A 27,901-nucleotide genomic window follows, 5' to 3' on the forward strand; every position below is an offset into this window, starting at 1 on the left:
ACACTCATTCATTATTCTCTGACACGTTTTTTTTCTTTCAATGAGCGACCAGATTGAATAAACACAGACTCATTTCATCTGGATAATCACTTTTAATATAATATGAAGACAACAATACACACTATTTCCAGAAAGTGGAGGCTTTTCTTTCCATTCTGCATTTTATACAAAAGAATATTCTAAAACTAAACATGTGTATTTTAATTGGTAGATAAATGTTGGTATATGTATATTAACAACGAATATATACATGTACATGTGTTATGCCACAAGCTAGAAAGATATTCATACCCGATGGGGCAGCATTGTTCAATTATTTATTTCTGAACTGACATTTTTTTTTCAGATATAATTATATCATTATCTACATACAAATATTTCATTATCAGCTGACTGAACAAATGGAAAGAAAAATGCGCCGTACGTTATCATTGATATTTTGTGCGTCATACGTTATCATTTCCGGAAATGCCCCGATATTAATATTTACAGCAGTAAATCTAGCCAGAATGGGCATGGATGCTAAGACGACGACCTACTACAACTTTTTAAAGTCGGTGATTATATTTGTAAAAGAAACAGTAATTTTGTGAGAAGAAGCCGTACGTTATCACGATCAAACCGGTGGAAAATTCTCTCGCTTCGAGTCTAGTGACGCGCATTTAAAAAGAAGTACGGGACGATACATCATGAAATAAAATCCTGTGTGCCCGGAAAATTGTGGAGAAGGTTTACACAAGAACATCACGAATTTCAGAGAAGAAAGGGAAAAACTTACTTTTCGGCTGCATCCGCCATCTTGTTTGTTTGGGTAACGAACGGCGTGATTCTCCCCCTTGAACACATAACTGGCCATATCGTGCCGAATGCTATAATAGGCTTAAAATGTTATGTAAAAACGTTGTAAATGACAATGAAAATGAGACAATTAGATTCTAGAATACAAGTTTATCTCTTTTAAATAATCAATGATGTTTTTGATGGAATTGTATTAAAGAGTTCTTCGAGTGAATTTACAAAATAAAATCTATAACTGGCCTGTGAAAAATCATGACATTCAAGAAGAAAATGCTTGACATTACAAGCTACACAGATAAGAGTGGGTAATTTTAGCGTGTCCAATTCGGCATCGAAGAAGAACTGTTTGATCATGGCGGTTTGACAGAGATAGAGATGGTGACACATCAAGAGATAGGTTCATATCATGAAGTTTATTAAAAACGGCATTGTCCCAATTTGCTTTCCATTCAGATGATACGAGTTTATTTATAGCCGGTCAAAAATCACAAGCAGGTAACAATAAGTCAGTTTTTTTTGAAAATTTAATGATTGTTTAGCTAAAGCATCTACTTTTTCATTTCCTCGTATACCTACATGACTTGGAATTCAATATAATTTAACAGATTTTGTTTTAAATATATCATGAAATCGTAAAAAGAAGATTCCTTATCATGATATTGTCATATTTTTATTTTCAATGGATATTAAAACAGAAAGCGAGTCAGAAAATATTACAAATTTATCATGGGTATGCTGTACTATGTATGACAATGCTAAATCTATAGCTTTTGCTTCAGCAGTAAAAATTGATGCATTATCTGGTAACCTCATACTAGATGTAAAATTATTTTCAAACACAGCCGCACCTACTTTGCCGTCCGTATAAATATGTATAAAATCTTCATGTTCTTCCTTAATTGCTAGATACTTCTTTTTAAAATGTTCAGGTGAATTTGATGACTTTTTTATATTTGAAAGGTTAATATTTATTTTCGAGGAATTATAAGTCCAAGGTGGAATATCCTCATCGTCATATTGAAGGATACTGTCCGGATTAATTTTAAGTTTATCTAAATCATCTTTTAAACGAAGGCCTAATGGTTTAATTTCCTTTGGTTTGTTAACAAATGTTTAAGTATAACTTGGTTAGAAAATAATATTTTTAGCTGGATTTTTGGTATTAGATGAAATTCTAGTTGCATATTGAAGTGATACCTTTTTTCGACGAAGATGAAGCGATATGATTTATAACTAGTTTACAAGGTCATCTGTTAATAAGATATCGTTCAAGCTTACTTAAGTCGCGTGTATTATCTAACTTTAACTATGGCAACCTAAATAGATGGTTTTTTTCGAAATGGATATCTTAAAATATGAATAAGGAAAACTTCAATTCGTAGTAATATTTACATTTTCGTTGTAAAGGAAATTATAATTTATTTCTGGATGCATTTAGCATAAGTGGGACAAAATGATTTGGCAGAAATTAACGATAACTACAAGATTAACGTTATGTGCATTAATTCATTTTACTTCAGGTAAGGCTTTTGCTTTTTTTACTAAAAGAGATGTTATCTGGAATTCGACAAATGTGGGTTTTCTCATCTAATCTATGGGTACAAACAGACTTACAGTTTCATGATGCATTATCATTCACAGTTTCATGGTGCATTATTATTCACAATAGGGTAATCAAAGCGTTGTGTTTTCATATATAATGTTGAATACTGCTTAAGCCGTTGCTTGTGGACGTGGACGGTAGATTGCACTTGACAGTGCCGTCCATGAATCAAACTGACCTTGCAACATTTTCTGTCTTGACCTTTTTTCGCGTTCTTCTTGTGGGAATATATATTTCTCTCTCTTCAACCCCGTCAGGGGCAAGCCGTTGTTTACATAAGAAAAAATGAAACTCATTGCTTTGTACTGATCGGTTCCATGAGTTTTCAAAAAGCTTTTAGGTTCCAACACAGTCGAACTGAAAAAGATTCGTATAAACAAAACGATGATTGACACAAACATAACACAGGTCACACGCTTTTTGTTTTGTCATCTTTTCACCAGCGTTAAAGATACATGTAAATATTTGTTTTGATACGATATAAGATAACATAGTTTTGTCTCATATTTTCTTTTCTTTTGTATTTGTTAAAACACGCTTAAAGCATATTACATAAACAGCACATCCTGTTACGGCATAAATGGATATTGTTAACCTGAGAACTTGTTTATTATAATGCCATCTTCACCTTTTCTATTTTATTATCTACCGATATACCTTAAAACTTTAATCATATAAAACACATAATCAAAAGAAACACGTGCAACTTGTCACAAAATTGGTACAAATAGACTCTTAATGGTTACTTCAGCTAGAATTATTCCAGTGAAATTAATTTGTACTATACTGAATACCAAGATTTGTTTAAATTTAAGGACCCAAGGATGATATAACAAATATTACCTCTGATGGTCATATTCGATCTGAACACGTTAAAGTTGGGTGTATGGCAGTTTTACTTACAACACATACACCTGTACTTAATTGATCCAAAGATATGACTGTAGTATAGTTCAAACAGCATAATATTATACCCATCGTTTAAGACATTGAAAATTGCACAAAAGACATTTTCCGTAAAGTTTCCTTATTTCATTTCTTGTGCACAAACCTCATACTTAGTTATTCTTAACTAATATTGATACACTCTCAAAACGTTTAAGTTGTTTTGAATTTGTTTTCATGTAATTTCAGGCGGGAATATTTCTATACAGAAACCCGGTAATCAGACTGGTGAGACGCCATATGAATGTGGTAGAAATGTTACACTCACTTGTAAGTTTAAGAAAAACACATTTGCCATTGTGTGGATGAAAGCAACCGATATAATACCAATTGCAAAATGTACGCAAAATAATTGCGTTTTAACCCCTGAATATAACGGACAGTACACGTTTACATACGATATTCAGGGCATCTTAAATTTGACAATTATAGAGATAACCAAGGAAGATAATGGGAGAAAGTTGATTTGTTCAGATGGTTCTGACAGCGATTATGAAGTTATAAAAGTTACAGGTTAGCATTATAAATTGATTTAATTTATATCAAGTTTTCGTATAATCATTCTGAATTGTACAATACACAGATGAAATAAACTATCTCTTTTGAACATTATTTCGATATTTGTGTCTTTTTAGCATATATAACAACGTGTCCTATGGAATTATCCACCTGTCGTTCTTTCTCTCAGATATAGGGACAGGCTAAGCATACTTTTAGCACTAAGAATATAACACCACATGATCGAACAATTCTGTTCTTACATTATTATCGTATTTTGTCCAGAATTAAACAATTAATTAATGTATTTACAGACTATGAGCCTCTTCTTTTTGAAGATACAATTAGTGGGACTGTAAGGGCGATATCGGGCTGTATATCTCAAGACACTGAAGTTTCTTTTAAATGGATAAAGATGTCAGTAAGTTCTTATATATAAATTTTAGTAATAATGGACATAAACTTCCTTCCTGTACTTTAATTTGCTCAACTACTGTTAACGTACCGTAAGGAACCGAAGCGCGCACAAATAACAATGCATTGTTTAACAACTTGGGTGCATGAACAATTATTACTGCGTTTTGTTCTTGATGACATATTTCTTGATTCAAATGTCATTACTTTAAAAACGACTGGTAAAAGAGACGTATTAAATGATGCATCTGGTCCATCAGATTCGACCTATTAAATTTTTGTAGGTTTGTTTGTTTGTGTGTTTCATTTTACGCCTTTTCCCAACAGTATTTCAGTCATATAGGCGATGCTTGTAGGACAAGGACAACTAGAGGACAGTTCGTGACAAATTTTGTTATGATGTATTGCACTATAAACCATAAAACCATAAGAACTACAACAATACAAAAATCATAAGTTGACTAAAAACACAATAATCAATAATAAGTCACAGTTTTGACACATTTAACGATTTTGTAATTCTTACATGATATTACTTCCTAAATATAAAACATCTGAAAATGATATATTCAGGAGCAAACTTCAATCAAAATAACACTTATATGATTATACACAGTCAATAAGACATATCAAAACAACCGGCCCTTAGACGTTTCGGCCCTTTTTCGCAAGACGTTTCGGCCCTTTTTTATTTTCTATATGACTTCCTTTCTTTGTTTTGCCAACTTTTATATAAGATAGGTAATGCTTTTATACACAAAACACAACAGAACACAAAAAAGTCATGCAAACTGTTTAACTGACACAAACAGTTAAATGCTATCGTACCTTCTTCATAATGATAAGTTCAGCAAGACTTCTCTAAGGTGATATATCCTGTCAATCTGTAAATCTTTAATAAATCATGTTGGTTTTGACAATTACACGAAAACGCACATAATTATGTGTTGATCGAAATAAAATTTACAGATCAATCACAAAGCACAGGGGATTCTGTCATTTTTTTTCTTTCCCACTATATATATAATATAACAAGGGATACAACTCAAAATTGCTCAATTCATGAAAAAGTAAATATAACGCAGTATACAACAGTATTTTTTTCTTTTGATTGTTGGACATTGATAAAAGAATCGATAATTTCAAAAAAATGACACACTTTGTTACATGGACAAGATATTATTAAAAATAACCTTTCACGTTTCATTTTTACACACGTTCGTACAATTTGGATTTGTAAAATTACACGTGTAAAACGACATCTAATGCAAACGTATGCTCATATAAGAAAGTTTAATCATGTAATCGGTAAAAATCAATCATGTACCTCCAAGAATGATGCAATCATTATCTTCTGGTACAAATTATTGTAACAATTATTGTTTGTTTTGATAATTATAATCCTCGGCTTCCATTTTGATGTTGCCCGTATGTTCGATGCGTAAATCCAACTTCTGTTAGTAACTGTCAATTTCATTGGCTAATGAATAATAATAATCCGGATAATAACGACATATAGCCGCGAAAAATAGCGGTTTTTTCATCAGCCAATGAAAATACTCGGAACATAAACACACCTGCAAAATGGACGACAACATGACAGCAAATGTAAATATTGAAATATTAGCTATTTCCTGCAATGTTACAGGTTTTAATGAAGTGTTTGTAGTAGAACTTGGGTAATGACTCGTTCATATATTAACTTCTACAATAACTTTGATGGAATAGAGGATATTTTATACAGTTTACACGTGTGAATGCATTTTACGAACCCGTGCTGGTAGTGAGAGGCCACGACTTGTATCTCTTGTTTATATTATATATATATATAGATTTAATAAAAATGACAGATTTCCCTGTGTCACAAAGTATACAGCCCCATGTTTGTCTTTCCAGGGATCTCCCGCTGCGTACTGGTCCAGAATGACTTCGTAATTAAACTTATAAATTGTCCTACAAGATTATGCCAAGTTTATGATGTTGTAACGTAAGCACGCTCATCATTTAATAGGTTTAAATGTCATTTTGTATCATGATTTCTTCGAATTATCGACACTGACAGCTGATTTGTAAAACTGTTTCCGTTTTCCGTCACTACTAGCTTTGAGAAATATCGTTGCCTTCATATACAACCGATAATAATCTATTTCGAAGCAAATATGAACAAAATTTGAGACGAAGCGTACAAACGGCAGCCATTTTATTTCTGGTTAATATTTGGTAAAAATTTAACCCACCTCCTATACGTGGGCTAATTTAACCAGTAATTAACGCGGGTTAAATTTAACCTAAATTTCATGCAATCGGTTAACCAAAGTTTAACCTAAAATTAAACCTAACTACAGATTAAACCCAGTGGTTAAAGTTACCCAACGTTTATACGACGCAGGATGTGTGATCAAAATAGCGATCAAGATATTTCTTGCAGTACGTTTTACCATATACCATACACCACAAGTATGACTTTGTTTCCAGATTTTTTTTGCGTTTGGGGCAAATAACACAAAGTCCAACTGTTTGTTCAACAAGAACTAGTTTATCTCACTACAGGTAAAAAGGGAGACGGTTGTACTCGATCTTTCGGAACGACAGCCATTCGTTTCGTTTGTGCTGGCCGTCTTAGTTTGCGGCAAATGACATACTGACGGATAAAGTTCAATACCATCTTGTTCCCCAAATGTTAACCGTCAGCCCGAAGTTGATGATACATTAAGCCTCTTCCTAAATGTTGTACCGTCTGGTGATCGTATAAGATAAAAAGACTTGTGATGTGTTCACCCTTTGGAAGTATCACGAAATGTTTGACAAAATCCCCTAGATCTTCTTCTTTCAATCTCCCACCAACCCAGAGTAAGCCACCGACAAGAATGTGCCCAAAGGTATAAAGCCTGTTTGTTTGTCGCGAAGTATCTGATAAGCACATAATGTTAAAGTCATTGTTAAACGCCTTTCGTTGCAGGAGTCTCAGTAGCGCAAGTTCCGAACCTCTTCTCTCTTCCATTGATGGACAATGAACACCCAAAACATTATTTGCTAATCTTATGATTCTAGCTGTGACAGAGACAACAGTTTGCCAGTTCCCCCCAAAAAAGAAGAAAAGAGGATTTCCTTGTGTGTGTAGGGATCGGGCAGCTTTAAGTACAAAACTTGCCAGTTGTAGCTCAGTTTCACCTTTTGGTGACACTTTTGCTTGTGTCCCTTGTTGTTTTCTCGTCTACGGTAAGTATCTTCCCCCATTGCCTCTAGTTTTTATTTCTTTGATTAACCCCACCCTTCCCCCGGTCTCCTGTCCCCTTCCCCTTTGTGGGCCTATTATTATTTTCTTTGAATTCCTAATCAGTTACAAATTATTTATCATTTAATGATTAACCTGTCCGTGCTCTATCTTTGCCCTGTCCTGTTTTTGTTTGGGGTCCGCCTGGGCTCCTTGCCATTGGTTCTTGTTGCTGGGTCATATGGGGGTTGCGTTCATTGAACGCCGCCTTTCCTTGTTGATCTTATTTATCATATTTTTTGATTTATCAAACGAACGTTGGACCCTTTAATCAAGAGGAGCAGATGAGTTGCAGTGTTTTCAAGCCACAAGATGCATCATCTGCTGAACTGCAACCAGATTCAAAATAGAACCAGTGGGAAACGTCAGTTGCTTCGACGACTGGCGACAAAGATATGGACCCTCTTTGATTTGTTACTAATGTAGCCAATGACCACCCATGGGTTGGACCAAAAAGAAAAAACAAAACGAACTCTCCGACAAAGGAACATCTAATTCTTCTTTCAAGACAGAAAGTACAGCCGCTAATAATTTAAGACGAAAAATGGTGACGACCTTTAAAGGTGCAACCCTTGCCTTTCCCATCAGAAATGCACAGTGAACTAATATTTCATCTACAAATCCAATATAGGCACATTGGCCATACCCAGCTTACATCTGGAAGGAGGTGTAACTCAATACTGACATGGCTTACAGAAAATGTGGAGGGATAAACCGTGGAATATTGACACTATTTAAATTTGTTTAATTCCCCATCCATAAGTCCAACTCAGGCTTCCTAGCTCAGACTTCCTAGCCGATGCTAGGGGGCGTGAACGGTTACTTGCACTTTCCATTACCGTTCATGAACAGGCTCAATCAAACCAAGCCTGCATCATTTTAAATTTTTGTCGTTTTGTGCGTTCTTTAGGGATTCTTTATTTATCTCTATTCCTGTAGTTTAAGGGTATGTCGTCCTAGTATACGCTTCCCTGTCAATACAAATGGCGAAGGAAACCCAAGTGGATCAAATATCGAAGCCACAACTGACAGCAGTTGGTGTCTAGAATGTAGTGTTTTTTAACAGTAGTCTGAATGTCGTCTATATTAGGGCACGTTTAACTCGAACCTCTTATGCCAAATCTAACCTTTTCATCTCTGTGGCTCGTTCAGAAACTGGAATTGAGTCAATGATGCCTTTTCTATTTGATATGGATTTATACAGACAAGGACCTACATTTGCACAAAGCAGTTGTACATCGTGTATAAGTTATTTAGCTTCATTTTCCATTTCTACAGTGGTCAAACCATCATCTACATATAAATTTTTCTGTACAAAATATGATACTTCATGTATGTTTTCTCTTTGGACTTATCTAGGTATGTAAGGCCATAGTTTTCACATATATGTGACGATGCCGCACCAAAAAGGTGTACGTTCGTTCTATATACATGTATACTGATGGCTTTGCGTCAGTATTATCATTCTCCCACCATAAGAACGTAAGTGTTTGTCTCACTTTCATCGACGAAGAATTAATAAAATAGATAAATAAAGAATCCCTAAAGAAAGCCCAACACGGCAAAATTGAAAATGTTGCAGGCTCGGTTTGATTGAGCCTGTTCATGGACGGTACTGGAAAGTGCAAGTTACCGTCCACGCCCCCTAGCACCGGCTTAAGCAGAATTCAACATTTAAACATGAAATGGTATAATTTTGAATTTAGAAACATCCGCAGATGTGTTCATACGGCGGTTATCATGGAACCTTCAATGTGACACTTCCGTGCCATTCCATGAAAAGCGGCGTATGGTCCCCAAGTAATAAAAAGCGTGTGCCCTAAACGAGAAAACAATGGGCGGAACTAAATAAAATAGAATTTTGAAAGGGGATCAGAGGTTATGAAGCCTGCGTATCACAGATAAGACGTCAAAAGACAAATTTAAAAAGCAGGCAACATATCCTAAGGGTGATTCAACATTATTCATGTAGGAATATTGGAACCACCCAACTAGAAAATGCCAAAAAGTTGAAACTAAAAATACCACAAGCACAACAATAATGTCGTGCTGAACGATCTTCAAGGATCGAAAATATAACATCATTGATTAAATGTACGGGGCGACTTTTTACAGCCGCCACACGGCACAAATAACACTGATGTGATCTTAAAATAGATAAATAAAGAATCCCTAAAGAAAGCCCAACACGGCAAAATTGAAAATGAACATTCTTTCGACGCCACACATTATTGCCACGGATTATCTTCTTAAATCTATACAGATCACCTGTAGGACCATTCGTCAGATCTGGACCTGTACGGAGAAGTACAGACGAATACTTATCCGGCTTTTAAGGATGATATACCCCATGATGTTATGCCTAGGTCACAAATAAAACGACCGCCGCCCGATTTAACGATTTTACAAAATCGGCGGTTTTGGGGATTTCGCGATCGACGGGCGATTTTAAATCTGATACCTTGCGTGGACCTGAATGAAACTGTCACCGGGCGTTTTATTTGCCAAATTGATGTTACATACAACATTTAAAGACCGGGCGGTCGCCGCCCGATTTCCAGACGGCGTCTGTGCGATTTATATATGGATCGAACGGACGCCGCATGGTGCCGGGCGGTAAAATAACAAGAATAAAGATCAACAAGGCAAAGGCAACGTTCACAGGACGCCGCCCCCCGACACAACCAAGTAGGTAAAGACTTGGCACTTTATGATATTCTTTTAAAATTCAGTCAGTCCTTAATACTTATCCGCGTACACATTCTTGCTCAACCATAAAGTTCATGTTAAATCCAAAATACTTAACAGATACATTTTAGGCAACTAAAAAAATCACAAGCCGTAATTAAAACAAATTTAAGCCGCGCGATCTCCGTACAAAAAACGATGACCGCCCGGTGTCTGTGCATGAATCGTCCGCATACTGTCGATACTCGTTCGTCAACTGGTGTCTATGTCCTGTTCGTCCAAGTACCTTTTAAATCGGACAGTGTTTTTGTTTCGTATACAATCGTCCGATCCAAAATACATCGCCCGGGCTGCCAGATGACTTTTACAACTCACTGACCCCAAAAATTATCGTCCGGCCGCCGTTGGCTTTGAAGTTGTACTTAAAACACGGAAGCGCCCGCCCCATGGCTCACTGCGCCCGCCCCATGGCTCACTGTGGCCTGACGGACATCGGCTGATATTACGATAATAACAAAAAAAAGACGTCGCCCGGCGGCAGTTTATTTGTGACTAAAGCCTGCGTCACATTACCCTCCGGTTAGGTTGACGATTGGGTACCGATGTCTGAACGGGCTGAAATCGCCAATTTTTTTAAAGGTCTCCCGCCAGTGACCCTCCGGTGTCAAGTGACCGGTGGGGCACCGTACGGGTAATCGGAGAATTTAAGTGCAGTTATTTTCTTCCGGCATCTGGTACATCGTTAGCTCACTGTTGCAGACACGGTAAAATAACTTTCGATATCCGGGCGGACACCTTTTGTTATCGGTTATATACCTCCTGGGCGCCAAATATTCCTCCAGTTTCTGAGAGGTCACCGAAGGCGTTTCGGCAGGTTACTGACCGGGACACGAATGGACGCAGTACGTTGTACGTATGGTTCCTAAGGGTAGCATTGGGGATATTAAACAGACCTTACGGCAGATAAAGCCTTGGACTGTGAATAAGGCGACCCGTGTTCAATTCTCGACGTTGAAGGTCATTTTCGTTGTACAGAAGTAAGCAGTACTTTGCGAAAGTGAGAGATAATTAATGTTTAACTGCTTGACAGACTGTCCAAAAACGATGCAGTGGATGAACTGTTCTCTGGTATGTATATTCAAGTTGGCTTACTGCCATAGTCCTCAGGGTAAGTCATAAGTACCACCATCATTCTCTCATTAGCCAGCTTGCAAAGCTGAATCTGTCAAATCGCTAGACTTGTAATCTGGACATTGTGTGTTCGATTCCCGGGATCACCAACTAAAATTACTAGGAATCTTTCGGAAGAGACTTTCAAGCGATGTCCCGTGTATGAGTGCTTAAACACTTGGATAGGTAAAAAGAAGGAGAAGATTGTTTGGTAACCTGCTTTGCTCCTTGACGGTGGTCATCCTGTGTTGCTGAATAGTGTCGGGGTTGCGTACATTGAACGCCGCCTTCCTTATTGGTCTTGTTTCTCATACCTTTCTGAAATTTTTGCATCTTGCTATCTGTATCTTGCGCTGTCTTCTGAAATCTAAAACAACTAAAACTCTTCTGAAGGACTCGCCTTTGCGGTCAACCGATGACGAGTATTAAGAAACTCATTTACACACACAAATTATCTCTTTTCACACACGGCAGATGTTTCCTCAAGTTTCAATTACAATCTTTTACGGAAAACTTTGATTTCAGAGTGTAATATACCTTCCAAAACAGAAAACAAAGAAAGGGTGGGGGAGAAATCAATGGGGAAGAAGGCAAGGAAAAATGCCAACAAAAGACGGGGTGTGAATAACGTCCGGAAAATGGAACAGCATGCCAAACAAATACCGTCCGACAGCCGACCGGATATCGCACGTATACTTTACCGTCACCGTACGATTGTTGCTAGCAGGCCAGATAACGGAAGGCAATTGGACATTTATCGTACGGTAGTCTGCCGATTAGAATATCGAATGGTGTCCAGAAAGAAGATGCCAAGTGTTTTTACCGGATGACTGGCCTAGTACCCTTCGGAAACCGTCCGAATACTTAATGGACCATAGAGGGAGCGTGACGTCAACTCCTTCCCGGACATGATTGAAATGTTTTTCTCAGATCTCAAATTATCAACGGTGTCCCATCGATGTCTCTATAGCGAACGGTCCCCGTTTAAATATATTTAACCGAAGAAATAATAATTATAATTATATAATAAAAACAACACTGTTTATGTTATCCGTTAATTTAACTATCTGAGGTTATTGTCCATGTTTTCTTGTTAATGTAGGCTCAATCAAACCGAGCCTGCAACATTTTCAATTTTGCCGTGTTGGGCTTTCTTTAGGGATTCTGTATTTATCTATCTTTTGTCTTCACTGTTCCTTTTATCCAGTTTTTGAATTGTATACGCTTTCCAACTTTATAAATTTATCTCTTTAAAATATGAACTATGTTCCAATTTATAAACTAAAATAACAACTATCGTCAAAGAGAATCTTCGTATGTAAACTATCAACTTCCCAAAGGAATCTTCTTATAAAATGAAAGACTTCATTCAATAAATCTTCTCAAATATTAACGTGAACACAAATCTGCATCTAATATGATAAACAAGATCAACAAGGAAAGGCGGCGTTCAATGAACGCAACCCCCACATGACCCAGCAACAAGAACCAATGGCAAGGAGCCCAGGGGGACCCCAAACAAAAACAGGACAGGGCAAAGACAGAGCACCTGAACTCAACCTGAACTCAACCTGACTCAACCGTCTGGAACCCTACAAAAGCATTAAAAAATATCCCTAAGTGTCTTACGTATGTATATAGATTAACATTAAGTTGATAAACTCTCATTAAAAAAAACCTAATTTAAAATGCATTTGTAATGATTAACCAACAATAATACTCTTCACATTATTATCTTATATGTATCTAAATAATTATTGACAATCAGCACATTATTAATTGGAAAAGTTAACTCAATAATTAACATTCCTTAGACTGTGCAACAGACTTATCATATGCTTAATATCATGTAAAGAACAATTAATTCTAAATGAGTCTTAAACAGTTGAAAAAATAATAAGTCTAACATACCGTCAGCTTTACTTATTCCAACACTTCCCTTTTATAACTTATTTGTCATCAATGTGACCACTTAATGTAAATGATAATGTCAACGATGTGACTTTAAACTTGCTACAGCTAAATTGTCATCGATGTGACTTTTTAATTATGTCAAAGATTTGACCACTTTTCTTTTAAACACACATTATCGATTCAACCTCTCAGTCTAACCGCTTTCTGGCAAATGCACCCTTTTATCTTGCATATACATTATTAATATTTCTCTCTCACTAAAATAAACATAAAATAAACATGATTCCCACACTCTGTTTATATAACAGATCATTAGGCTAGACGGGTGATAACGAGATCCCTTATAATTCCTTTGATTTGATCTGATCATAGAAAAGTAACCTCTAGTTCACCCTAAATTCCCCTAGAATTTGTCTGGTACCTAATTGATAAAACTTGATGTTCTGGCTTGTACTATTAGAGCTTTAGTAAACAAATAAAAATTTAAAGATTTTCTTGACATGATCATTTCTGTAAAGTTTGGATGAAATTGGATTAGTAGTTCTAAGGAGTAGCCGGACAAGTTTTGTGACTGAAAGACACTTGCGGACAGACAGACATGCAGAAAGACAGACGACGGAGAAGTAATCCCTATATATTGCCACAGAACTCAAATGTTATTACGTTTGTAAGAGTTTATATTTTAAGAGATTAGGGTTGGGGTGAGAAGCTATATGTTGTTATACAATTTCCTGTTGGGTTAATAAATATCATAGGAAGATCAAAGAATAATCTTATCAATTTTAATATTGTCATTAGAATATTCGTCTGTCCAGTGGTTGACATCTCAGGTCCGCTGTGTATCTAATGAAAAGTATAAAAGGCATTCCATTGACAGTACAGTAGTTGTACTTTATACTACACTGATCTTGCTCGAATTGCTGGACGTTTTTAACCTTCAGGATACTGTTTATAGGTAAGCTTATGTCTTGAGCCTTCACTGGATGCAAATTGTCCTGCTTTAGCGAAGAGCTCTGTTCTTAATGCCTGTTAAACAAACCTTTTTAGACTTAAGATTATAAAAAGTAAAATAGTAAGAGTGAGTTAAAAACACATTTATAGAATGATTTTATGCTAAAAACTCGCCTTTTTCCCCACCGAAATGGACTTTAAGACGACTAATTCATCTCCTCACACCGATTTATATACGACCATGAATGAAAAAAGTAAGAATGACAGAAAAATGATATTTTTACTACATATGATCATGATGTCTGTCAGTCTTTATAGAAGTATAGCTCCTCCACTAGAGTTTGTTAAATCCAAAATGTAAAGGTTATTTATTACATTTATTAGGTAAGTAGTGGCATTGAGGAGGAAATAATTCCAACAATTCATGATAATTATACAAGAAGTACAAGAGGTTGTTCGAATGATTCTGCTTGCGGCTTTGATCAGCAAGTACAGTATACAGAGATGATTTCTGCCAAATCTAGTGACGATGGGAAATATTATCTGAAAGTTTTAGCGGTATATGGGAATGAAAACAAAGAGTCATACCATACGGCTTACAAGTACATTATTAGAGAACATGGTAAAATTTATTTTATTTATACTCATGATTTTGTTACTCAAAGGCTGCTCATTTACTGAATAATATGCTAAATTCACTTATTACTGTATTTTCATGTGAGAGATCATAATAATCGTTTTTCTATATAAACATTGAAATTGAATCTGTGTTTATTTTATCAAATACTTTTAAAATCAGAGCAATAGGGAACTATTATGTATTTAAGGATTTCGGAACCGATATTTAATTGAGGTTTCCGAAAACATTTTGGTTTAGAAATGTCTATCAAAATGTATATCAAATGTGCTTATTAGTCCCCTACCGGTTTACCGGAGGGGACTTTAGGTTTACCCTCCGTCCGTCCGCCTGTCCGTCCGTCCGCACTCACAGGAGAGTAATTATGTGGCTAGAGGGACAATAGGTAACTGTTCTTTCTCTTTGATGTCATTCATTCCGTAATGCTTTTATGTGGCTATTTTCTTTTGTGTGGCTAAAAAGAACAATAGAGAGAACAATAGAGTAGCCACATAATTACTCTCCTGTTAGAACGTTCGTCTGTCCGTCCGTCAGTCCACAAAACTGGATCCCACGATGACGCAAAAAGTAGTGAAAATATTTTAATGAAACTTGATATATGGATAGATGGCAGTATGGAGATTATGCACGTCTTTTTCTTTTCTTCCTATGTTGAATATTCTGGTTGCTATGGCAACAAATAGACTGAAAATATGGCAAATTTTACACATAACCTGGATCCAGTGATAACGCAAAAAGTACTGAAAATATTTTTTATGAAACTTGACATTTGGGTAGATGGCAGTCTGGAAATTATGCACATCCTTTTCTTATCTTCCTATTATGAAAATTCTGGTTGCTATGGCAACAAATAGACTTAATTTCAAGATTTCTGATTCTAGTTTTTAAGTTTTTTTACTATAAGTTCTTTATTTCTTAAGGTATTTTCTTCAAACTTTGAATATAAGTCGATAAGCATCAACCACATCATATGTGACAAAGTTTACAACTCTAGCACAAAATTTGTCAGAATTACCTCCCTTGAACTTAAAATTTTCATGAGAAAAATTATTGTTTTTTTAATAACTTTTTTTTTTCTGAATGTATCTACTTCAAACTTCATATATATGTTTCTTATTATCACTCAACATTTGTGAGAAAGTTCAATACTCTAGCAAGACTATTTCCAGAATTATGCCCCTTTTGAACTGAGCTTTTTTTCGAAAATTGGTAATTTTTACTCCAACTTCTTCAATCATGATAGGATTTTCTTCAAACTCCCACATCATAATAATATGACAAGGTTTATTAATCTAGTATCCATATTTCCAGAATTATCTCCTCCTTAAACTTTTAATTTTTCTTATTCGTTCTTTTAACTTTCATTTACTTCAAATTCAAAATAAACATTCATTATTCATACCTTCATTACTAATTGTTCTTTGTTACACTCACATCATGTATGACATCTTGCATCTTTATTTCAAGAGTTATCTCCTTTTTAAAAATTTCGCTTTTTAAAATGTTATATTTTGATAACAGGGATGTTTAAAAAATAAATGTAGATTGTCCTTCAGTCCGTCTGTCTGTACATAAAAACTGTTTCCCGTGATCACTTTTAAAGAACTTTTTCAACAAATTTACTTAAAATAGAAACATAAGTGAATTACCAATGGCCCTTCAGAATGTTGCTGGGGTTCTAACCGGTAGGGGACTTATGGATTGCTTGCAATACTATGATAATTGCTTGTTTTCTTAACTTTTTAGTGCATGTCTCGTTATATGCGCTTTTCGTATGACTTAAATGATTTGAAGGGCTATGACTTAACAAGTCACTGAGGACAAATTGTGTTTGCTATACTGAAGGAATGTTGTTTTATCTGATATGTAGTCATTCCTGAGCTAAATGGAGCCGCGTTGGTGTGTGTCAACTCTGAAGCCAAAATTGCTAAATTATGTCTGCCCTCATGCTCCTTTTAACCTTATGCATTCTGTAATAATCTTGTCTTGTCTTAAAGATCCTGTATGTTTTGTGATTGATATTGTTACTGTGTGTATACCACACTTGCAAACAATTATATATGTATATAATTATGCAAATAAAACAATTTTCAAACATCGATAAATATGTAAAATGTGTACTGCAAATATGTGTGCACATTATATTTAATCAATAAATTACATGCATTCATTTCTTATTGGAAAATTTGACTTAGAACTAAAAGAAAATTAATTTCTAATTATCTCCCTTTATTTACATGAAATGCTAAATTGGGTAATATTTTTATAAAAAATGTTTATTGGAACTTACAATATTGACAAATCTTAATCTGAGCATCATATTTATGAAATAAAACCATGAAACAATTGTGTTACATGATCTTTAATGAAATCTAAGCACTGATATTGTCTTCCAATGTTATAAACCTTTAATAAAGAAAATGAATGTTCCATGTGCAGATAATGAACGGATCAACATTGCAATGGCTTTTGGACTTGCTGCTGTTGTTGGTTTTTATTCAGTTATAGCAATTCTTCTGTTTATTTGTGTGCGGAAATGTCAGAAACAACGAATAAAAAAAGAAGAGGAAAAAAAACGGTGAGTTTATAAGCTTAGAATTTAGTTTTCTTGATTATGATGAACTAGGAAATACCATTCAAGCTATTCAAAATTAATTGATTTAAATTGGTTAAGCAATAATCAAGAAACAGTACATATCATTAAGGATCTCACAACATTATAGTGACCGATCAGGCAGTCCGGAAACATTTAATGGACCGAAGGCGAAATAATTGTTATCGGTCTAAGTGATGTTAATTTTGGCACCAATTTAGAGCTTTGATGCTAAATAACATATTAAAATTTACTTGTAAATGACATGATAAACTTGAGTAGGATATTTTATTTGCATTTGAATTAAAGGCCCCCTTCCTTTTCAAAGGGCAAACATGAGATTTATAATCGTTTTAGAGCATATTAGATGTTTATCACCCGAGTAAAGTAGTACTGAAGGTGACATAATTTGTGTAAAATGATCAAAATGTAAAAAGTAGTATTTTAATTTCCATACAAAATACTAAACAACTTTGGCTATATTCATTACCAAAAGGCAACAGAAGCAAAACATGGCTCAGGTAGTTGACCAATGAGTAACTTCTTGGAAACTGTAGCAGGACAACAAATATAACAAGCTTTTGAGAAAAAAAAAAGAAAAACAATTATGCGTTAAAGTAGGCCTTAAAATGTCAGACTCTGACACAATCTTTCAATATGATGAAGATGCGTTTATATGCCACTGTAGCATCTGCGATGAGGTGGCATATAGTGGTTCATCTGTGTATGTATGTGTGTTTGTTTGTTATATAGATCATATATAGTAACCTAAAAAGACTTCTCCTTAAAAACATCATTTCTGATTTCAACATAACTTCTAAAGATTGTTCATTGAGAGAAAAGCTTCCAAATATTTCGATCCCATGAAGAAATCTGGTAACCATGGCAACGAAAAAATTATTAGGAAAAAAATCTTCTTCTAGCCCATGGCTTAGACATTTAGCATATGCATTATCTAGTATTATCTATACCAAGATAGTTCAAATTATAGCCCTGGGGTCAAAATGGGTGCCGCCCCGGTTGAACATAGATTTTCCTTATATGTAAAATGAAATAAATTCTCTAAAACTACAACATGAAACAATATCTAATAGACCTCTACCAAGTTTGTTAAAATTATAGCCCTTGGGTCAAAATTGGTCCCCAGGGCGTCATTGATGTTCCTTCTATGTATATAGTTGACTTCTAATCCAGTTACCTCTCTTGCGTGGGTTCGATCTCCGGGAGATGCTTTGGTAGTTTAGCACGAAAGAAGGTTGTCTAGTACTGGTGTAACTCACCAGGAATGATGGTTAGGAAACTACCCGCCTATATGTCTGAAATACTGTTGGGAAAAGGCGTAAAATGAACAAACAAACAAACAAGTAAAACAAAAAGAAAAAAAAACTTCTGTTATACTTAAGAGACTTTAGCAGAGATAGTTGGTATGAAAAATTTTCTGGTGGACCTTTTCAAAAATTGTTCAAATTATATCCCTTGGATTAAAAATGGCCCCGGCCCAAGGGAACATAAGTTTTTCTTATATTTATATAGTTAAAACTTCAACAAAATCTTCTCTAAACTAAAATAGCTAAAGTTTAGCTTTTCGACATGAAAAAATATCCAGTTGCCCTCTACTAAGTTTTTTTTAAACCATAGCACTTGGGTAAAAATTTTCTCCGCCAAATTGATTTCCTGATATGCATATAGTACCCCCCCCCCCCGAAAAAAGGAACAAAAAACCCAAAAACATATGTTATACTATATGGAGGGCGTTCGTTGCCAAAATTCCAGACATGTAAAGTGCTCCTTTTAAAATTATTTTTGAAAATGCGAACTTGTATGCCTACCATTTTTTATTGTACCCGTGCATAGCACATAATATGTCTCTTAATTCAATCTTTTAATTGAAGGTTCCCGCCTTTATATAACAAGTTTACATACAGAGCGTAACAACTGACCTAACATCTAAAACGACAACAAATTCACAAGTTCGTATCTTCCATTGCATGCAATACATATGATGTTTGCAACACTTTAGACTCTTGAAATTACGAAAGGAAATGTAATCTTAAATACAGAAAATAGCAGTTTAAGAAACGTCGTTACAGATGTAGAAGCTACAACAGTTTCGTTAACAGGTAACATGTTTAAAATGAAAGCACGATTCACAAGTTAAACGATTTAAGGCACAGCATAACGGCCCCGCCCCTTTCTGAGTATTAGAACTTCTATTCTCGCAGTATTAAAACGGCCGCCTCTCCCGTATTTCTACAATAAATTAAGGACAACTACGGCTATTTTTTCATACATACATGTATATTTGTTACATTTTGTTACAAAGTTGTTGTCAATAGCAAATTCACTTGGAAATTGCTGTTTTGCCATTTATTTGATGAGAAAACTTTGCATAACTTATTATTTACATTGTGTTTTCTGAGAACTCGGCCGATATGGAATTTTTAGGGGAAACATATGACCAACTTCAAGGAGTAATTTTATTGATAATCTAAAAACCATCCAATATTTTTATTGGTATCATTGAAAATATATTGGCACAAATTTCATTTTCAACAAAAAACTATGCAGTATTTGCAAAAAAATAGGATTTTAAAGCGGCCACCCGAGATTTTCTTTTTCGAAATCAAGAAAATTCTTATCCGTAGCACATATGTACTATCTTTATAAGGTATTCGGGAGCTGCAATTTTCAGTATGAATAAAAACTTTTGCACGTGTTCATTATCCCTCATGTACAAACCGAGTCTGCAATTCTTATGTAATTTTGTTTTGATTAATGCTTCGAGGGATCACTTTGTTCCAATTTTATACTTGATAACAAGCAGGTGTAAGTGCCGTGTGGCAGCTGTTAAAAAGTTGCCCCGTACTTCACTTCAGTGTTATATTTTTTCTGGTCGATGCCAGCGTATTAAGTGTTTAGATTGGAGTACCGCTCAAGCCGGTGCTAGGGGCGTGAGGGATGTTGCACTTGTTCATTATCCCTCATGTACAGTTCAATTAAACCGAGTCTGCAATTCTTATGTATTTGTTATTTGTGATCAGCTTCCCCGAGGGATCACTTTATTTCCCAGATTTTTCATGTACTTGTTCATTTTCTTTTTGAATAAAGTATCTTAAGGAAGCGACGTGACTTTTTCTTGCCGATATATGAGTGTGGATTCTGCTTAAGCCTTGCTAAGTGGGCGTGGACGGTAGCTTGCACTTTCCAGTACCGTCCATGAACAGGCTCAAATCAAACCGAGCCGCAACATTTTTTCAATATTGTTTGTGTTTGAACTTTCTTTTAGGGATTCTGTTTTTTCTCTATTTTAAGAAGAAAAAATAAACAACGATAAGTTTTGAACAAAATTTAATACGTCTACGTAATAAATTTCATTTTTAGGCATCACTAGAAAGTTCATGAAGGATTCTTTTACTTGAATCTAAAATTATTAAATTGACCAAGAAATAAAATAAAGAGTTAGTATGGGGCGACATGTTTCTCTTGCTGAATTTCAGAGTGTGTGGTTTTTGTTTTTTTACTTGGGGACCATGTGCCGTTTTTTCATGGAATGGCACTTACGTGTCACATTGAAGGTTCCATGATAATCGCCATATTAACACTTCTGCGGATTTTTTCAAAATTCAAATTTGTACCAGGTTCATGTTAAATGTTGAATTTTGCTTAAAGCTGGTGCTAGGGGGCGTGACGGTAACTTGCACTTTCCATTACCGTCCATGAACAGGCCTCAACTGCAACATTCTCAATTTGTCGTTGAGCGTTCTTTAGGGATTCCTTTTTCTCTATTTTACAGAAAGTAACATGATAAACTTTAAAACGAAAGTTAATTCATTTTGATTTAATTCATTTTAATTTTTAGGATTATATAATTATACTATATCATAATTCGTATGAAGCACACTTTTATTTTCAATCCAAATTATCAAAATTGATTACGAGATAAAAAAGTTTGGAGGGAACGCGCCGTGTTTTTCTTACCAATTCAAAGTGTCATCTTTCAGAGGAAAATGAAAATTTTGAAAAAAATTTCAAAAAAAAATACATCTGTTTAATTCATTTTTATTTCTGAGGCACTCATAGAAAGCTTAGGAGTAATCTTTCATTTGATACGAAAAATATTTGACTTTTTATAGAAATTGAAAAAGTTAGAATGGACGGCCGTGTTTTCCTTCACTTTATGAGAAATAGGGAGACGAGCCACGGGTATTATACCTGTCCGTACATTACCGTAATAGAAGATCGTAAATACTGACAGAGAGAGGCGGGGCGTCATGCATGAGTTAAAATCGTTTAACTTTGTGATCTACTTTTGTCATTTTAAAATGTTTACTGTGTAAACGTACTGTTGTAGTTCTACGACTGGTAACACGTTTTATTAAATTCTATTTTCTGTATTCGAGTTTTACCATTTCATTTGTATTTTTCAGGTACATATAGATATCTACAAGTGTGCAAAAATGCTTATGTGGAAGATACGAACTTGTAAATTTGTTGTTGTTCTCAATGTTAGGTCAGTTGTTAAGATTTACATGTAAACTTGTTATTTAAAACGATTTAAAGACGGGATTAAGAGGCATATCATTTGCTGTGCACGAATATAATAAAAATGCTAAAAATACATACCCGTTCGCATTTTCATAAGTAGTTTTCAAAAGGAACACATTACATGTCTGGAATTTTGGCAACGATCGCCCTCCATAATACTAAGCTATATATGTTAGGCCTAAGCTAAGATAACTGTAATGAAACATTGTCTGTCATAGCCCTTTGGTCAAATTGGAACATAGATTTGTCTTATATGTATATAGAAAAGTTTTGTAGATGAATTTCTTCTCTAGAACTGCAGAAGCTAAGCTTAGTTTTTAGCTCGACTTTTTTTTTTTGAAAAGAAAAAGTAGAGGTATTGTTATAGTCGCGGCGGCGTTGCCGTTGCCGTTGCCGATGCCGTTGCCGTTGCCGTTCGCAAACTTGTACCTGGATCATAACTTTTTTATTTCTTGTTACTTTTTTAGAATTGCGTGTTTCTATTTTTAGAATTGCGTGTTTCTATTTTTAGAATTGCGTGTTACTATTTTTAGAATTGCTGGTTTCTATTTTTAGAATTGCGTGTTACTATTTTTATAATTGCGTGTTTCTATTTAAAGAATTGCGTGTTACTATTTATAGAATTGCATGTTTCTATCTATAGAATTGCGTGTTTCTATTTTTAGAATTGCTTGTTACTATTTTTTGAATTGCGTGTTTCTATTTTTAGAATTGCGTGTTGCTATTTTTAGAATTGCGTGTTACTATTTATAGAATTGCGTGTTACCTTTTTTAGAGTTGTGTGTTTCTATTTATAGAATTGCGTGTAACTATTTTTAGAATTGCGTGTTACTATTTTTAGAATTGTGTGTTTCTATTCATAGAATTGCATGTTACTATTTACAGAATTGTGTGTTGCTATTTATAGATTTGTGCTATTTATAGAACTGCGTGTTACTATTTATAGAATTGCGTTTCTATTTATAGAATTGCGTGTTTCTTTTTATAGAATTGCGTGTTACTATTTATAGAATTGCTTGTTACTATTTATAGAATTGTGTGTTTCTATTTATAGAATTACATCTTTCTATTTATTGAATTGCATGTTTCTATTTATAGAATTGCGTGTTTCTATTCATATAAATATATATACAAAATAGATAAACAAAACTAATGTGACAAGACAGACCAACTAAATTTATAAAAAGGAAACGTTAAGATATGTTCAAACCTTTCTATGTTTGCGTTTAGAAAAAGTAAAAAGTCGAGCGTTGCCCCCGCCCGGCGGTGGCTCTTGTCCTAAATTGAAACAGTATCTGGCCAGTTATGTGTTGGCGTGCCGTTAAAAATCCAAACAAACAAAACAAGAAACAGTATCTAGAAGACCTCTTCTAAATTTGTTCAAATCAGGTTCTGATAAAAAATATGCCCCGCCCTAGCTGTCTTTGATTATCTTTATATTTTTATAGTAAAAACAAAAAAGTATTCTAATATTCTAAAGAGTCTTTACCTGAGATAATTGTTATGAAACATTGTCTGGTAGACCTCTACAAAATTGTTCAAATTATTGCCTTTGAGTAATTGACCCTGTCCCGCAACAATATAGATTTTCCGTTTATGTATATAGTAAAGAATTCAAAAGAATTTCTTCTACAAAACTGCAATAGCTAAAGTTTAGTTTTTTGACATGAAACTTTATCTAGTAGACTTCTCTAAGTTTGTTCAAATGATTGTCTTTGGGTCACAATTGCCTCCGCCCAATGGGGCCATGTCTTCTCCTTATTTAGTAAATACCTTAAAATTCTCCTTTTTGAAAACTGCAAGGGCCATATCTTATAATCAACAAATTGGAACTTAGTCTGTTGATCCTCAACAAAAATGTTCAAATTTTAGCCCTTACACCAAAATGGGCCAAACCCCGGGGGAACATAAATTTGCCTCGTATGGGAGTTGTCATAGCAATCACTGACTTTCCATAGCAACCAGTAACTTTCCATAGCAATCACTGACTTCTATAGCAACAAGTGGCTTTCAATAGCAACCAGGGAATTACATAACAATCACTGGCTGTCCAAGGCAACCATAGAGCTCTTTAGCAACCAATGACATTCCATAGCAACTAATATCTAAATAAATATATTTCAATGACAACAATTGATTAAACATAGCACCTATTGACTTATATTGCGACCATTGACTTTCCATAGCAACCATTTACTTTGTAGCACCATTGACTTGCCATAGCAACAATTGACGTCTCATAACAATCATTGATTTTCCATAGCAATTAGTGCCTTCTCATGGCAACCATTGACTGTCCATATCAAACGGTGACCAATTTTGTAACCAGTGATTTCAATAGCAAACATTGACTTTCCATAGCAACCAGTAACTTACCATTTCAACTTCTGACTTCCATAGCAACATGTGTAACCATTGACTTTTCACTGAATTTCCACAGCAACCATAGACTCCAATAACAACCGATGACGTTATACAGCAACCATTTATTTGCCATAGCAACCTCTGATTTTCCAAAGCAACCATTGACTTTCAAAGCCAACCAATGACTTCCATACCAACACCTAATTTCCATAGCAACCGATGACTTCCATAGCAAACAAAGACTGCAGATAGCAATTAACGACTCTCATAGCAACCAATGACTTTCCATAGCAACCATTAATGTTTCATAAAATCCATTGACTTTCCATAGCAACCGATGATTCCCATAGCAACCAACTGCTTTTAATAGCAACAAGTGACTTCGAAGCAGCCATTGGCTTATCAAAACAAACTGTAAATTTCCATAGCAAACTTTTTACATAGGAATCAGTGGCATCCATAGCAATCATTAACTCTCCATAGCAACGAGTCTACCATTGAATTTCATACCATTCAGTGACTTCCAAGGAAACCACTGATTTTGTACAGCAACCAATGACTTCTTTAGTAACTATTGTTTTCCCTTAGCAATAGCAACCAGTAAATGTTTTCAGATACACATAAAATTATTAACTTTGAGATATCAGATTTAGATGTTATATCTGCTTTCGTATATAGTTAACAATATCACTTTTCCCTTGTCATTAAGAATATTAATGTATTCAGCAATATAGGGATCATGATGGCTCTCTTGTCCATGTGTACATGTTTGCATTTTTTCTAAAGAAAGATCCAATAGCTGGGAGTTTGTCTTAAGGTCAAAACCTCTAGCAAGAGAGATGTTTGCTTTCAGAGAGTCTTATAAAATGATTTGAATATATTTTCAAACTGTTCATGGAAATATGTATGAATCCGGGTAAATGCTATGTTTAACAAGGAATTAAACAGATAAATTAATGATAATAGCATGGTCTCTTTACTTATTGTTATTATGAATTTTACTTTTCTAAAATATACCTTTTCAGACAAAAGTTTGGAGACATATACGCACAATACGAACTAAAGGTGGTTAACAAAAAAAAGGATACTACAAGTACTTTATGCACATATACTCATTGTAAATTACAAAACAGCAAGTGCTAAGCTGTTGCATTGCCCTTTTGTTTTCAAAATACATTAAAGCAAATTGAAAGGGAATGTTTGTAATAGCATATCATGTTAATGGTGTTTAATATTGTATGTAAAAGAATGACCTATTGATGTTTTTTGAACATGTGAGAAACATGATCCGATTTTACATAGATATACATGTTTATGTATACACATGCTTATAATACATTATCGTAGAAAAATACTATTTCTCGTCATATACTGTTCATACAAAATATGTTTATTTTGTAGACCCGTCCATTTTAAATTGTTAGTTTATTTGAAAACGATCACTTTAAAACGACAAATGAATGCTGCACATCGTAAATATATTGTTTTTAATCAAAGGTTATTTTAACTTGTAATACAATAAAACAGAAACTGGTCCAAGATCTGTGTGATATTGTAAATACCAGTACCAGCATTTACCGTTAAAGATTTAGAACATTTAATAAATGAAAATAATAACATGATCTCTTACATAATTAGAGTGTTTTTTAATATGAATTGTACAAACATCAATATATTTTTGTTTAAAAGACTGCTTAAAGACCAATGCGATTCACCAATGAATAAGCCAGAAGAACAAAGAAAAACCACCACCCATTCGTAAGTTGTTTATTGATGCTTTATTTGCCTATTCCTCTTCCTTATAAATTCTTAAACAGCGTGTGCTTAAACTGTTGCCCGGCATATGATGTCTTGTACTTTTTGTCTCCTATAAACATTAAAATGTTAATATTTGAAAACGATCACTTAATTTGTAAAAAGAAATTTTGCACACGTGATCATAGAAAACGTTTGATTTGACCTTGACTTAAATTCTTTTTGTACAAATTTGTAAAAACATTTCTCTACACTTTCTTAGCAATAACAGAAATAAGCAGAGTTCCCTACCGTTGAAGACGAATGCATTGATTTTGTACTCTTTAAGAAATAACATATTTTATGTTAATTGGAATATCATTATACGAAGTATTTAATGTTGGCCCAATTTTTCATTTTCAATAATAAGCCAGTGAATTTCAATTAATTAAATAAAAACCTTGCTTTCAGGAAAAACGACAAACCCCGACAGAATGAAGAAGACATGGAACGTAGTAAAAAGCTGTTCGATCGTCGTCATCCTCGTCGCCATTGTAACCCCAAAGATGGCAATAAGTGACGTCAAATCATGTTATATTTATATCAATTTAATTTGCTGACATGAGCAAACATTGTTGAATTATTTCTGTGAAATGGTTATATTCAGATATCATCACTTGTATTATACACAATAATACCGGCACCAGTGCTCACAGATTGCTGCAGTGATGGTAGTGGTGTTTGTAGTTTGTAGCACAGTTCAGTGACCACATCGTTTCTGGAGATGCAGACATGCAGTTAAGAAGTACTAGTTGCCTTCTCTTTCGCATCGCAAGGAACGCGTATATATTTTGTACATGCTAGAGCAGGGGTACAGTGAGGATAACCGAAGAAAGGATTTCATGATCAATCACAACAAAAGTGACCTGTATCGTCCGGGAATTGAACCCGAATCGAAATAACTTATCACTACAAGTAGGTTATTTAATTGGTATATTCATATATCGCAAATAAGGACATTTCATTCCTACAGCCTTACTGGCCATTGACTAGAATCGATTATCGATTCCCCATTCATGGAATATTTTGAGCGCTTACAAATCCGTAAAAACGTTTGTTGTTGTTTTTTTTCAGAATATCCCAAGTTTGAAATAAATGAAAGGATTTCTTTTTATACATATATGCAATCATCACTCTTGGTCTCGAATACCGATCATTCTTGAGACGTCCAAACGAACCCGGTGTAAACGAAAATGCACCTGTCGTAGGTAGAAATGTATTTTTGAGGCTGCCGATCATGACAGAAACGCTTTGAAGGTTGCTAACATTCTGACAAAATATTTCTTTATTCATAGCGTACGTCTATCTACAAATAAGACGTTGAACTATCATTTGTTATACTTTTTGCTAATTATAGAGAGATACTCAAGAGGTAGGTGCATTGTAAAGCATTTCATTGACACACAGTCACAAGACATCGTAAACTTTACTACGACATAATTGGGCTACAAATAGATCAGTTAAGACGAAGAAATTTAATTTCCTATGAATGTTGATTAGCTTTATCTGAAGTGCCAATTATCATAAAGTTCATACACATAAGAATGTCCTTTTTTGGCGACGCCGATGAGCGGCGTCGTCTCTTATGAAATTCTTTTTATTTTGGCCAATGGAAGGAGCTGTTATTATTAGCAGTTAATTTCATGTTGTGTTAGTTTTATTTTGATTCGTAAAAAATCAAGTAAACAAATATGTTGTTATATTTGTATTTAA

The 27,901-nt window shown here is 34.6% G+C and overlaps 1 protein-coding gene across 1 annotated transcript; it reads left to right on the forward strand.

The window, feature by feature from the left end:
• The first annotated feature begins 2,173 nt into the window (after nt 1-2,173).
• LOC132734934 (uncharacterized) lies at nt 2,174-26,708 on the forward strand. Its single transcript, XM_060721820.1, has 7 exons — nt 2,174-2,318; nt 3,536-3,859; nt 4,159-4,265; nt 14,640-14,877; nt 21,913-21,967; nt 26,084-26,152; nt 26,600-26,708. Exons 1-7 carry the CDS (start codon nt 2,252-2,254, stop codon nt 26,706-26,708), a joined length of 969 nt encoding a protein of 322 aa, XP_060577803.1. The 5' UTR covers nt 2,174-2,251.
• Nucleotides 26,709-27,901: the final 1,193 nt, after the last annotated feature.

This window comes from Ruditapes philippinarum, unplaced genomic scaffold, assembly GCF_026571515.1.
Source record: "Ruditapes philippinarum isolate M1 unplaced genomic scaffold, ASM2657151v2 ctg1965_1_1_1_1, whole genome shotgun sequence".
NCBI lineage: Eukaryota > Metazoa > Mollusca > Bivalvia > Venerida > Veneridae > Ruditapes > Ruditapes philippinarum.

Coding starts and splice junctions, on each gene's coding strand:
- LOC132734934 (XM_060721820.1), top strand. CDS start 2,252: ATGATTTGGCAGAAATTAACGATAACTACAAGATTAACGTTATGTGCA. Junction 2,319..3,535: donor ATTAATTCATTTTACTTCAG/GTAAGGCTTTTG, acceptor ATGTAATTTCAG/GCGGGAATATTTCTATACAG. Junction 14,878..21,912: donor GTACATTATTAGAGAACATG/GTAAAATTTATT, acceptor TGTATTTTTCAG/GTACATATAGATATCTACAA.